At 25.0% G+C, this 15,409-nt stretch overlaps 2 protein-coding genes across 2 annotated transcripts; one reads left to right on the forward strand and one right to left on the reverse strand.

The window, feature by feature from the left end:
* Positions 1-577: 577 nt before the first annotated feature.
* On the reverse strand, positions 578-4,245 carry LOC112691632 (phosphatidylinositol N-acetylglucosaminyltransferase subunit Q). The gene is made up of 6 exons (XM_025565968.1): positions 3,106-4,245; positions 2,900-3,035; positions 2,287-2,431; positions 1,383-1,569; positions 1,186-1,300; positions 578-949 (listed from the first exon to the last, which is right to left on the reverse strand). Exons 1-6 carry the CDS (start codon positions 3,856-3,858, stop codon positions 759-761), a joined length of 1,527 nt encoding a protein of 508 aa, XP_025421753.1. The 5' UTR covers positions 3,859-4,245; the 3' UTR covers positions 578-758.
* A 92-nt stretch (positions 4,246-4,337) lies between these two features.
* On the forward strand, positions 4,338-10,901 carry LOC112691630 (protein O-mannosyltransferase 1). Its single transcript, XM_025565964.1, has 14 exons — positions 4,338-4,677; positions 6,813-6,979; positions 7,046-7,170; positions 7,407-7,583; positions 7,649-7,817; positions 8,711-8,963; positions 9,026-9,208; positions 9,326-9,499; positions 9,599-9,712; positions 9,775-9,928; positions 10,004-10,227; positions 10,291-10,417; positions 10,483-10,657; positions 10,724-10,901. The coding sequence occupies exons 1-14, from the start codon at positions 4,588-4,590 to the stop codon at positions 10,899-10,901; spliced, it is 2,310 nt and encodes a 769-aa protein (XP_025421749.1). The 5' UTR covers positions 4,338-4,587.
* Positions 10,902-15,409: the final 4,508 nt, after the last annotated feature.

The raw sequence follows: 15,409 nt of genomic DNA on the forward strand, positions 1-15,409 counted from the left end.
TCAACAATGATTGGTTTATATTTGTTCAATTATTATTTGTTATTATTTTTTTTTTTACTTTTTTATTTTTAACTTCAAAAATGTTTTTATTGTGATCTTTTTTATTGTTATGTTTATTATTGTAGTCCCAAATACATATTATTTGATCAGTAAACTATGTTCGACATCATAGGATATTGATTGTACCACTTTTTCTTACTTAGTAGGATGAACATTACTTTATAGTCTATATATGCTCAATATCAATGTTGTGTATATGTTATTTGTTATTATTTATGTGTATTAAAATGTTATGAAATGAACATTAAACTTATAAGCTCAATGTCAATGTTTTGGACATGTAATTTGTTATTATTTATACATTCCATTATTTTTATTAAAATGTATGTAGTTTTAGAATATTGTGATAGACTAATCAAATACTTTTCTTTGATTTGTTTAATTTTATTGTATCCTGCAAATGAATTCTTGTAATGTAAACTGTAAAAACTTAATGTCATTATATGCATATATTTATAAATTATACATTAAATAAACGACTAAACTATGTATAAAATATATATATGCTAACAAATGGTTATATGTTAATGAATGGAATCAATTTATTTAGCACATAATATTGACAATTAAGGAAATCAAATACAAATACTAACTTTGATTCTTATCAATATCGAGAACAATAAAAATTTGTTTGATGATCAATTTGTATGCAATGATTCATAATTTTTATTTGAAAATTAAATATGTACGCGTGTGATCTAAATGGGATTAATTATTTTTCCAGTACACATACGTTTTGTTAATGCCAGCCAAGACACTGTTGATGGTCGTTTTACTGAATCCGGGAGATAATGCTTAATTGTGGCCCACCACGAATCAGCCACAACAGTCATATTCAACACGACAGTGTTAGAGTTTGTATTGCTAACAATGTTCATTTTTATTATACCTGAACAATACAAACATTAGAATTAATAAATTCACTAGCTGTTAAGGCCCAAGATATTAATAATTTCTGCATATTTTCACAAGTCTTAAGCAATGTAAAAATGTTTCAACATACAAATGTAGTTTTAAATTCTTAAATGTTAAGGTTTCATACATTTTTCTCAAATGTTTTTATGGTGTAAATTTGGGCCCTAGTAATCATAAAAACGTTAATACTGTAAATGTCATATAACTGACCGCTGGAACTGCACGATTTGACAAACCACATCAAAGTTGTGTACACAGGAAGAATTTGTAACACATATCTAAGTCGGATTAATATTCCTCTGGTCATGACAATTATTATTCGCATCTATAAAAAGAAAAAAGGTCGAGTAGTGACTTGGAGATATTAAAAAATGTGTATTTTATATTAAATGAGTCATTTTACATACTACTACAAACACGATATAATAAATCAAAGTGGTCGGCAACAGGAACAATAATATTGCGAACGACATAGTTCCGACGTACAATTGTTGCGTGGTATACGACATACTTCTACCTGGTTGTGGATTACAACTTCGTCCAATGAAAAGTTTTGCGAGTATTAAAAGACTCGTACGTTGTAAATTGTACAACCTGTGTTGAAAATCCACAAAACAATGTGCTTAGTTTACGGTAGTAGATTGATGAATTATACATTGATAATAATTAAGTTACATAAAATAGATTCATGAAGAAATACAAAGTTTTGTTTTACACCTCATCATTTTTTTTTTTTTTTTTATAAAAATATCAGCAATTATTTTGCATTTTCAATAACAGAATTCTTAAAATGTTATACCTAATTGATTTGCGTTGTCATAAAAGATTAATAATAAAAAAAATATTATTTTTTAATAATAAACTAAATTAATTCAGATAGATATCTCAATAAAAATAATTTAATGACAATATAAGTATAAAAATAAATAATGTAAAAATTATAAGATTTTTATAATAATATGTTTGTTTTTTATTACAAGAGTATTAGGAATATACAAATATAAATGTAGCTATCGGCTGATAATCAGTAACTCTAAAATGTATAAAAAGTTGACCTTTTGTAAATCTCTAATTTTAATAATACATAGTAAATTACCTTATACAAGATTGTAATCACGCGATATTTTTGGTGATAATGATTAACGATTATAAAATTATAAAATTATTAAACGATTAATAATTAATATAATCTAATAAATTAATTGTAATCTATTACATAATTTAATTGTAAATTAATCTATTAGGCCCAACACAAACTACACAACATATAACCGAGTTATTATTTAAATAAACAAAAAAAATATAACTTACCATGCTGCATATGTGTAAATACAATGAACATGAAAACTGACTACCATCAATACATCTTCTAAAATTGCTATTTGGTACGATAATCCAAATACTCCAATGAACACATAAACTTGGAATGTTAATTCTAAAAATGGACGGCAAATTACTGTAATAAAAAGTAATTTTGTACATATAGTATCTTATTGCAGTCAGTTATCATGAAAATCAATTTAATATTTATACATTTAAAATTACAACTAACTATACATATTAAAATCATAATAAAACTTTTAAACCTTCCAGTTACCAGAGCATTTTTATTGTATAGATATTATATATAGCTGATAAAATATTATTTATGATTTTATAATAATACAAATTACAGCCACTTCTATAATAAATTCTTTATTCAACAGTTATATTAAACTTTACAAACAATTAACACTTTAAAATAACTAAAATAAAATACTATTTCAATTAAAAAAATATATGTTTTTGTTTTTTTAAATAAATATGTAATAATAAATAATAAATATATTTTGATACTATTTTAAAATGATTAAATTGTTAAATATTTTTTAATAAATGTTATAAAAGTAAAGATAACATATATAAGAAAATATAAATAACTTACCTAAAAATGACCACCAAAGGTTGACTAAATATAAAAAACATGTTCCAAGCAAACTGTTCAAAGGGTCATTAAGTTTTAAACCAGCTGGACTTCCCATAAGCCATTGCAATATGCCCTGGAGCACTTTGATCACTTCCTGTAAATCAAAATAAATATTATAAGCATCTAAAAAATGAACACAATACATTTATGTTAGATTTAGTTACATGTGAAATACTTGAAATATAAGAAAACAGTTCATTGGAAGACACAAAAGTAATATTGAGTAAGTACAGAAAGGTTATTCCAAAAAGAGCATCACAAATACATGACATTAAATAATTAATTGCTTTTGCTTTCGACAAAGTATGTTTATTATGTACAAGACTCTCTATGATCCACAGATAGTTCTTGAGAACACCTAGTATATGCTTGAAAAACATCAGTCTTAATAATGTCAACTGCATAACATCTGTTTCAAAACTGTTGATAAGTACATTAAGTATGATCAATAAATACTTGATGAACCTTTGAAACACTATGATTTTTGATACATGATTGTGTTCCTGCTCATCTTTAATACTGCACAACCATTTGGCCAGAATTGTGAAACAAATAAATTGTGAATCACCTTCGTACGTGAGAAAAGTCCCATAGTCGTACAACCTTGAGGGTTCGTAGATGACAAGCACAACATTTTCAAGCAGTCCAGGAAATAAACTAGCGTTTAGATTCCCATTGATTTTAGTTATACACAAAACATTTGGCTCTTTGTGTTCAACACAGGTCTGACAATTAGTTCTTGTAAAGTGGCCAATCGTCTGCATTTCACATTCTTCATTGTTCACATTCTCTAAATAATTTGGAAGTATAAAGTAGTACCTCACGTTCTCTATAAGCTTGTCAAATCCTAATAGTTCAACCGTGATGTCACTAGTTTCCAACAACGGTTTAGGGAATAATATCACTCGTTTCTCCATTATTTCACTACTACGCACGGACAAACACTTGACACGTCTCTTTCATCAAGAAGCAAAACCATGGTTCGAATGGTTTTTGTCTCGTCCACAGAATAAATTCTCGTTATTCATTATTAGAAGTCCTAGACGAAAGTTTGATATTTATTTTTTTTTTAAATATTATTATCACTATTAATAGACTGTTATCTCATATTTATCAAGCGTTAAATCCATAGACAATAGAAGAAATATTCTTTTATAGCTAAATCTTAAACGGCCAATATTCACAAAATTATGACGAAAAATCGAATCGGAACTAAATTCAAATGACAAGAATAGATTCTTCTCGTAGATTATGTATCAATTGTGCAATTATTTATTGCCAATTACTAACAGCCACTGAAATCGATTAGTCGTGGTCGAAATCTTTGTATACGGTTTCTTATCATCGTCTAGTTTTATACACAAGATTGTTGTTCTTATCGTGATACTGGCCATTGTCCGATCACTATATCTTATTGACATGTCAGCAAACGCAATGCTCGTCGTAGCGTTGAAGAAAGTAGAAAATATGTAATCATTTCTATATTTGCTTTTTTTTTTTCAAAGTAAAATAAAAATGATTGTTGCCAGTACATTATTACATTTTAAATTTTGAGCATCTACATCAAAGTAGTTACATAATTAATAAGTATGAACGCAATCATCTAAGTATATCGTTGTACATTATTTCAAGAAATAAATATTACAATGGAAAAGTCAAATGGTGACTTAGTAGAGAAGCCAAAAAATAAAAAACAAATCAAGAAGAAAGTTAGAGTTTCAAGTTCTGAAAAACAGGTTTGCTTAATATCACTAATAATCAAGTGATCTAATTTCCAACTGTAACAATAATAAACCAGTGTCGTTGTATACTCACAAATCACAATTGAGAATAAGTTTCTCTTATATAAATAAGAATATATAAATTTAATAAATTAAAATATAATAAACTTATAGTATTATAAATTATAATATATTTTCTATTAAAACACTTATAAATTTATTACTATATGGTAATATAACTAATTTATATTTTTAAGTATATTGCAATGTTTTTTCATGCATTTATATGTTATTCATCATTTTTTATTAATATACAGATATTCCGTTTAAGTTATTACTAGAGAGCAGAGTTTTAAATTCTTAAAACATTAAAATATTCAAACATACATTTTTTTGAACATGTAAAATAAGCTGAAAATATAATTTAATCTTAATTGTAAATAGTTTATAGATTTGAACATTCAGTACAATAAGAAATATGTACTGTATATTTATATATACCCACATTACACTTTACAGTATTAACATTTACCATTAATATTGCACCTTATGTTAAAAATTTTAAATTTGCTAAAACTTGAAAACTAACCATAAGCTTCAAAATATGCATTTACATGCATAATTTATTTAAAATATTATTTAAACTTAGATATATAAATATAAAAAAATTAATAAATGATTAATAAAAAATAAAATAAAAAATGTACAAATAAATGAACAAATAGTTAATATATAGAAATAAATAAACACTTAACCTGGAGTATTATTATATAAATAGAGTAGTTTCAAATTAAAAATTCATCATAGGAACTCAATATTATCTTTAATATAGCCCATAAACAAAATTTTAATTTAAATGTCAATTATAAAAATTCAATAAAACTTAACTTACCAAATAATATTATAGTATTAAATATCGAAATAATATTTAAAAAATTTTCTAAAATTCTAAACAATAACACTAAGATTGTAAAAATTGCTTTTAAAACTAATAGTAATTTAATCAAACATATAATAGTACTAAAAACTTCACAAAAATCCCTCTTTCTCTGAAAATGCTTGTATATATATACTTAAATGTAACTGTAATCAATTTTGTATAGATTAGATAATAAAGAATACATTTCTAAAATAAAATTAAAAAATGCTGTCCCTAATTCAAATTTTGCTAAACATGTCTTAGAAAATAGAATAGAAACTGAATGATTTTTATCATTCCTAAATTAAATAAAACATTTTTCTTGCGATAAAAAAATCACAACTCGAGAAATTAATAATACATAATTTATTTGTATTTTTATATAGTATATAATATACCTATACAATAAACCAGCGGTTCTCAAACTGTGCTCCGCGAAACACTAGAGCTCCGCGGAAGAAGTCTAGGGGCTCTGTGGGCATATATTAATAATCTAAATTTAAATATTATATTTCTTAGTTATTGAGGAAAAACACTGGTATGGTGACCTGAATTGTGCTACGAGTTATACGTTTTAGTGACACCAATTTTATTTACAAGTAAGACTTCTGATAAAATTTGATTATTATGACTTCATAATTTGGCTGGTATTTTCACAAAATTAAATAAAAGTAAATTTATCAATACAACATAAAATGACCAAAGTTTTCACAGTAAATGACAAAATCCAAACTTTAAAAAAAATGAAATTTTGAACTGTGTGTTTTTCTAAATATTAATATTTATAGTTATCTTGAATATAAATTCCTGATTTTCGGGGCGCCATAAATATTTTTGAAAATATAAGGGCTCCGTGGAGAAAAAAAGTTTGAGAACCATTGCAATAAAATAATATATTCCAAAATATGAAAAATGAGCTGAATATTTTCTAATATCTAAAATGTACTTTAATATGCAAAATAAATGTATTCCTATAAACTCTATAATAGATAAATAGTCTACATTTTTCATCCTTATTGCACTTCATAAATCCAATAAATATAGATAAAAATTTAAAAATTTGTTCTTTAGTTATAACTGTATATGCGTGCCTATAAAAATCTACAGATTTAATATGAATAATAAGGACATTTTTTTTTTTTTTTTTATTTACATTTTAGAAATACAATTAAAATAATTTTATAATGATTTTAGTATCTCAGAAATGTATGTCTTACTTTTACATTTATAGGGGAAAAAAATTGAGAATATTTCTGAAAATGATGAAACATATGAACAAAAACCTGATTTATTTAATAACTTTAAAATAAGTATTGAAATAAATGTACTGGCAGTAATACTTTTTGCATCAGCTTTATCGTCCAGGTTTTTCAAATTAGATCAACCACGAAATGTTGTGTAAGTTTTTAATATTTATTTTGTAATGTACTTATTTTTATTTAACAATGTTTGTAATAAATATAGATTTGATGAACTCCATCATGGAAAATATATTAGTCTTTATATGAAACGAACCTTTTTCTTTGATACACATCCACCTCTTGGAAAACAACTTATAGCAGCAGTTGCATACTTATGTAACTATGATGGTATGTTTTGTAGAAGAATTTATTTGTCATCCTTATTCTACTAATTTAATTTTAAATTATAACTAATAACATTACAAAAATTGACTTGTCAACAATGTATTTAATCCAAAGTAGTAGTAATTATTCCTATTAATTAAATTAATAATAACATTAATTAATTTTCTCAGTTGTCTTGTCAATGAATATTCAAAGACTTGATTATTTATGATCCACTTACTATTAATAAAAAATTATAGGTCAATTTAAATTTGAAAGAATCGGAAGTGAATTTACTGATGGAGTTCCTTTATTTGGATTACGTTTTGTGCCAGCATTATGTGGTAGTTTAATTATTCCTGTTGCATACCAATTAATGTTAGAACTTGGCTGTCGAAATTGGTGTGCAGCTCTTGCTGCATTTTTACTTCTCTGTGGTAATTGATTATTTATTTGTATTATATTTATACTAGAATTTTATACATGGAATTGATATTTTCAGAAAATACACTTTTGACACAATCTCGCTTCATTTTGATGGAATCAATACTAATATTTTTTACATTATGTGGGTTATTATTTGTATTGAAATATAAAAGACTGAATATGAAATCACCAAGCGCATTGATCTACTTAATTATTGCATCTGTTTGTTTAACTATGGCTACATGGTAAATTATAGAACTGTCAATAACAAGTTAGAGCAGTGTTGGGTAATTTACTTTAAATAATTATTACATAACTTACTAATTACTTAGAAATAAAAACAATATAATTTCTTTGTTAGTTACTAAAGCTAATACTTAAGTTAAATTGCAGTGATATTAATTAAATTGTCAATAAAAAAAAAAAAGTAACTACATTACATTACATTTATTTAACAAAAAACAATAAATAAAAATATAAATTATTTCACCAAGTTTGACAACCAACATAAGTACCAAAAATATTATTTATACTGTATATTGTTTTTTTTAATTTATACAATGTAATAATATATCAATGTAATAATATTCAATGTATACAATTTTTCTGCAAAGAAATAATTTAGGCATATAACTATAAGAAAAATAATAAATTAATTTTACATTTTATTTATAATCATATAACATTACATTGTCTTTAATAACTGCAATTTAAAAAAATAATTTTGAAATTAAATTACAGTTATAACAGATATGAAAAAATATATTAACTAAGGGGAAATTGTAAACAATACTCATATTATTAGAATAATAGGAAAAATTCTGAGACTAGTTGAATATGAATAAACATAATATTTAATGTAGTGAAAACTAATGTTTATCAAATATCTTTATAGTATTTTCAATATTCACAATATATTATAATAAAGAAATAAGTTATTTCCATAAATAAAATACAAATGAAATTAAAACAAAAAAATGAAAAAATATGTTGTTACATTTAAATGTTTATTTTTTATTATTATTTTTTATTATTATTATTTATTATTTTATTATTATTACCCAGTGCTGTAAATGACTAATAAATAGTAACAATCATTAGGGATTTATGATTATTTTTGTGTATTGTTTATTTATAGTGTAAAATATGTTGGTCTACTGTCATGGCTTTTGAGTTTATGGATAATTTGTCGAGACTTCTGGGTCAATCATTTAGGTGACAAACGCCTATCAGATTTTACCATTTTTTTATGTGCAGTATTACGACTTATTATTACATTTACGATATCTATTTCTATTTACTTTTCTATCTTTTTTGTCCATTTGATAATTTTAAATAAAGCTGGACCTCATGATAGTGTCATGACAAGTGCTTTTCAAGCTAGTTTAGAGGTAGGTCTTAATTATTTCTATATATTTTATTTATTGTAATTCATGTAAATTATTTTATTTAGGGTGGACTAGCATCTATTACAAAAGGTCAACCTTTGCTTGTTTCACATGGATCGCAAATAACATTAAGACATACACATGGCAGGACATGTTGGCTTCACTCACATACTCATGTATACCCAATCAAATATGCAGATAAACGAGGAAGTTCTCATCAGCAACAAGTTACTTGCTACACATTTAAGGTTTGCAAATTTTTATTTATTCTTTTTTATATTATTTTTAATTATTATGTGTTGGTAAATAATAAATTTATGTATTACAATTACTTATTTATATATATTTTAAATTTAATTCCATAGGATGTAAATAATTGGTGGATAGTTAAACGACCAGATAGAAATACTCTTGCAGTAGAAAATACAAAAGATCCTGATAGTATAAAACATGGTGATATTATTCAGCTAGTGCATGGAATGACTAGTCGTGCTTTAAATTCTCATGATGTCGCAGCACCTGTATCTCCACAAAATCAAGTACAGTTATTTTATTTGAAATTAAAAATTTTAACCACAAAATTCAACGTTTATATATTAACAATCACTTTTTTATATGTATAAAATATATCTTTTTAGGAAGTATCCTGTTATATAGATTATAATGTGTCTATGCCTGCCCAGAACCTATGGAAAGTTGAAATAATTAATCGAGACCAATTTGGTGATGTTTGGCAGGCTATAAATTCACAAGTAAATTTAATCTAAAAATTATAATAGTAATTCAATTATTATTTACATTTAATATTTTAAAGGTAATACTAGTTCATTTCAACTCAACACAAGCATTGAAATTTAGTGGTAGACAATTGCCTGATTGGGGATTTAATCAACATGAAGTAGTTACAGACAAAATAATATCTCAAGACGATACAGTATGGAACGTTGAAGAACATCGCTATACCAAAAGTAATTTGATTTTCAATATAACAATTAAATACATTTGATATTTTATGGTTTTATGTAATTTTATTTTGACATAAGGTGAAAACGAAAAAGAGAGAGAACGTGAACTTGTTGCTGCTGAAATGATACCATCCAAAGGAACAAAACTTGGGCTCTGGGAAAGATTTTGGGAATTACAGTATAAAATTATATTTTCTTCTCCAAACACTCAAAATGTCCACTCCCACATGTACAGCAGTGATCCCCTTGATTGGCCTTTAATGGTCCGAGGAGTAGCATATTGGTTAAGTGAACATGATAATGTAAGTAATTCTAGTTTAACATAAATGATGAAATATTTATTAAATAATTTATTTATACTACAGGGACAAATTCATTTACTGGGGAATATTGTTGTTTGGTACTCATCAACATTTTGTATTATATTATACCTAGCATTTTTTGTTTTTTATTTACTACGACAAAGAAGAAAAATTTATGATTTATCTTTTGGTATATATTTACGATGATTCTTAAAAGATATTCAGTTCATTAATATTTTTTTAATAATATTTTAGATGAATGGGAACAATTCAAAACAATTGGAGAAGTATTAGTTGTTGGCTATGGTTTACATTATATTCCATACTTTTTTATTGATCGTACATTATTTTTACATCATTACTTACCAGCACTTGTTTTTAAGATATTGCTATGTGCTGCCTTAATACAACATGTCGCAAATATTGTTAAGTATGTAATTTAGAGTTTACTTATTTTCCATTAAATATTGATATTATAATATTTGTTTATTTACAGGACAAAATTAATGCTCAGATTTATATTTCATTTAAGTCTTTGTATCTGGATTTTAAGTGTTATGTATGTATTTAAAAGGTTCATTGTCTTTAGTTATGGAACGACTCCTCTTACATCTAAAGAAGTTTTCAAACTTCGTTGGAAAGATACTTGGGATTTTATTATTCATAAATCATAAGATTATCTTTATTGTAACTATAACTACAGTAAAAAATTTAATTTGGTTGAAGATTGGCTTAATTTATCACTTTTGACAGATTCAGTTGTTTATAGTATTTATCTTTGTAAATTCATATACAAATTTGATTTTTATAGATTACAGTTTTATTAATGAGTATATTACCTTAAGTATTTGATCATTTGGAATTTATTTGACAGCTTATTAAAAAAATTAAATCAATTAAATAATTTTTTCACCAATAGTGTCACCAATGATTGTTTACATTACTTTTTGTTATTTTCGACTTGTTGATTCTAATATGCATTATCTATGGGTAAGGTGACAATTTCTTTAATGAACAGTAAACATATTTAAAAAGTAAACAATTTAATGACATTAAAAAAAAATAATCAACTTTATTACTTTATTTCAACAATATACAATAAACCGTCAATATTGGTTGGACTATAAGTTAAAACTTCTAGCTAATCAGTTGTCGATTAGTCAATCTTCATCTAAATTCATTAATAATAATGCTCTCTCACCTTAGATATTAATCGAATAAATTATTTTTATATCTTTTTTAAAAGTAACGTATACTACTTAAATGAATCTTATGTATTCAACTATTTTTACATATTACTTTTTAGTATTTAATAATTTTATTTTTTATTATTGAACAAAATTACACAGGGTATTATAAATGTATAAACTTATGGTATTAAATGTGCAGTATTATTAATTAGTTATTGTATTTTTAGTTTTATTTTTAATATATTTTATATTACTCTAATAGTGTTTCTAAAATTAGTGGTCAAATACACATTGTCTTAAAGAAACCATAATTAACATAATTTTGTATTAATATGTTAATTATAATGTTTACTTATTTATTTTATTTCAAGTGACTGATTAGTGATTAAATATTAATTAAATCTTAATTCAACATTCAAACTTTTTATACATCATAAGTATGATATATAATTATATAGTTCAGCGGTTTTAACCTGTGGTCCGCGGCAACCTTAACACATAACATACGTCAATATGTGACATCAGTGCATTATTATAATATTGTTGGGTTATTATTATTATTATTTTTTTTTTCACAAATTTTTTATTTTATAATAGATAGATCTTAACTAAACTTATAACTTGTGTCCTAAATATAACACCAACCGATGCATTAAGTTAATAAAAATTACATTTTAAGTATATTAAAAAAAGAAATGAAAACTAAAATAATTATATTTAAATTAACTGAAAAATTAATTTAATAAAAGTAATTATAAATATGTATGTTTTGTTATGTCTGTTAATGTAATTTATTATACAAAATAATTATTATAATTTTGGTTTTAATAACATAAGATGTTTTGTAAAAAAAAATGATAGGAAAAAAAAATTGTAAAGGGGTCCACAATTTCTAAAAATCTTTCATCAGTGATCTGTGATCTACAAAAGGTTAAGAACCGCTGATATAGTTAATTATAGTTACAAAAACATTCTGTCTTAATATATAAATAACTTTCATTTATAAATAATTTTACGTTGTGTGTATTTGACATATTAATTAGTTTCCTTATAGAATTATTTAATAACATGATAATACATATATTGGCAATATTAAAATTAATTATTTTTAGATATAATTTAATATATATAATTTGTTACAGCCATATTTTTATAAATCTCTATGAATTTGTTATTCCTCAATTATAAAATTTTAAATATAATTAAATGTTATAACATTAATTTAAACCGTCATTATTTTATTAATTTTATATTTTTATTTTTATTTAAATTCCAAAATTAGCCTTAGAAACCTTCTACAAATCAGATATGCCTTGTCCATTAATTTCGCCTTTTATTTAACCTTTCCATACTGATCTGTTTCTAAACTGTTTCTGATATTCTTTCGTTAGTGAAGAAAAATAAAAGAAATAAAAATATAAATATCAAAAAAGTGTGGAATGGTTATAGTTTATAGTTTCATCATAATTTTTTTTTTTTTTTATGATAAAAAAAAGTTTCCGAGTATTTGAGGATATTATTATAATTTTATGATGTGAAAATTGTACAAATCTCAAAAATTGTAAACATAATTTCCTTGACCTCGTATTTTTTTTTTTTTTTTATGGCCATGGTCGCCGTGTCCTTGGGCCTAATCATTCTAGTCCATAATAAAAAAACGATACGACGCCATCAGCGGCCGATCGGTCACGCGTTCACAATTTGGTGACCATTTGGTGACCATTCTGGTCGTCGATGAAGTGACGGTCATCTGATACTCTCCCGCTCACCCTCCCGCCCGCGAATACCGTTATTAAGATCGATGTTGTTACAGCGTCCTTGACGCACTAACCCTGACCCGGGCGCTGACCGCGTCTTGAACCGCTTGATACCCACGCTATTCCGAACTCCCGCAGCGCGGTCAAGCATAGTCCGCATCGTGTGACACCTGCGCAGGTTATTTTTCACGTATTCGTGGTTGCCACAGCACACGTTGGTTTTACTACCGTTTCAAGAAAGTTGTCACTTGTTTCACCTCCCTGCCGCGGTAGTACCCGAGTCCGTACGCGTATTTATCGTCACCATTACGCGGTACTCACCGGTTGGCGTAATAGCATAATGGATCTTTCGTTGACAACGAAATACTTTACCGAAAATCCGCCGTTCCCGAAAAAGGTAATTCGTAATTCTCGGGCAACAACGACCCGGTGTCCACTTGCGGCCGTCGGTTTTCTAGCTGAAGGTTGTGACAACCCTTTAAGATCTTATCATTTTCACAGCGACACCAACTTATATTTCCTCCTACATACAGGCGGAAAAAGAAGCTGTGTCGTTGTATGACGGTACCTCTTTCGAATATCAGTTGCTGTTTACATGCTTCTCAGGATATTTTCTCTCATATGCTTTTACAACGAAATTATTGGTCTTATTTCTATTCGATCTCGATCTGAATTTCAATCAGTGTCAGCTTTGAACATTTTTTTATTGGAGCGTTGAATAGTTTAATAATATAATAAATTTCAATCAGAATAAGATTTCATACATGTGCAATTTATTTTACTAATCTGCGATTTGCTTGTAAATTATGGTTGCTGTATTTATATTTATTTTATTACATTTAATGCGATAGTTAATTATGTGCTTTGCTTTATAATTATTTCACAATCTGCTTCAATTTATTAGAATAATTTTATTGGTGATTTTAAGCTTATATATGTTATTTTAATTACTGTGCATTAAAAAAAAAAAAAAAAAAACAAATCTAGTCATAAATACAAATGTATTTTACTCAATATATACAAAAAACTAAACTAAAAAAAAAATCTTAAGGATCTGGTTAGTATAGATATTATTACCCAAGAAATAGTTTTATGGTACAGTAGATTTTTATGAAATATAAATTTGATAGCAGTTCTTAACAATGTAACATAATTCATTAATCAATAAACGTTACAATTTACATTAATGTTATTAATTGATTTATACTATTTAATAGTCTATTAATATCAGTGACTGATGTTAGTTTTTAACCCAATTTTTCAATAATGACATTAATTTACAAAATTATTAAATTATTTTGATTATACTTATTGTTAATTATCAATTAATTTGATTATTTTGATAGATACCTATATTGCAAAATGTTCTTATTGGTGAAATAATAGTTGGATTTGGATAAAATGTAATTTCAAATCACCAACTAAACAAATAGGTTCCTAATCAGATTCTAAATTGGCCAATTAATCCCAACAATTAAATGTCTCGATAATAATTACTTATGTAAAGATTGTAAGATTGGTCCTCTTTAATGAATCAATTAGAGCAAATCATTTATTTTGTATTATGTATGTAGATAATAATAAGTACGGTTTTTTTTTTTCAAGTATCAATAAAAAAATTATGTAAACCTTAAAATGTGTACCTAAATATAAATATTAAGATTTTTTTTATTTACTTATTGAAATTAAGAAAATATATACTTATCAACAATTTATTGTATCATTATAAAAAAAAAAAAAAACTACTATATAAAAACAGATTTCCAATCTTGCAAGTTTATTGGCTACTATTATCTATGGAATATAAGTTATTAATTTTAATATATTATAAATAATAGGTACTTACAATTAATAATAATTATTTTTCTAATGCAATTGCAGTACGACCTGTCTAAAATGGGAGTTGTAATTTGTCTTATTAAAAATTTGTTATAATTGGAATAATTCGTAGATCTCATGCAATTCTGTCTGGTTTCAGTAGATCTTTATTTAGAATTAAGTTTTGAAATCATCTAAAAACTGAGTATTATTTACCAGTTATGTATGAATGGTTTTAGTCAAAAATAAATTATATTTTTAAGTTTTTGTACAACATCAATTTTTTTTTAAATAATTTTGAATTTTTTTAAAATTATTAAATTTTACACATCTTCAAAATATGTTTAGACTCTTAGTTATTTAAAGATTTTAATATTTAAACAAATAGAAACCATAATATATTTAATATTTCATAAA

This window comes from Sipha flava, unplaced genomic scaffold, assembly GCF_003268045.1.
Source record: "Sipha flava isolate LNK unplaced genomic scaffold, YSA_version1 65_pilon_pilon, whole genome shotgun sequence".
NCBI classification, from domain to species: Eukaryota; Metazoa; Arthropoda; class Insecta; order Hemiptera; family Aphididae; genus Sipha; species Sipha flava.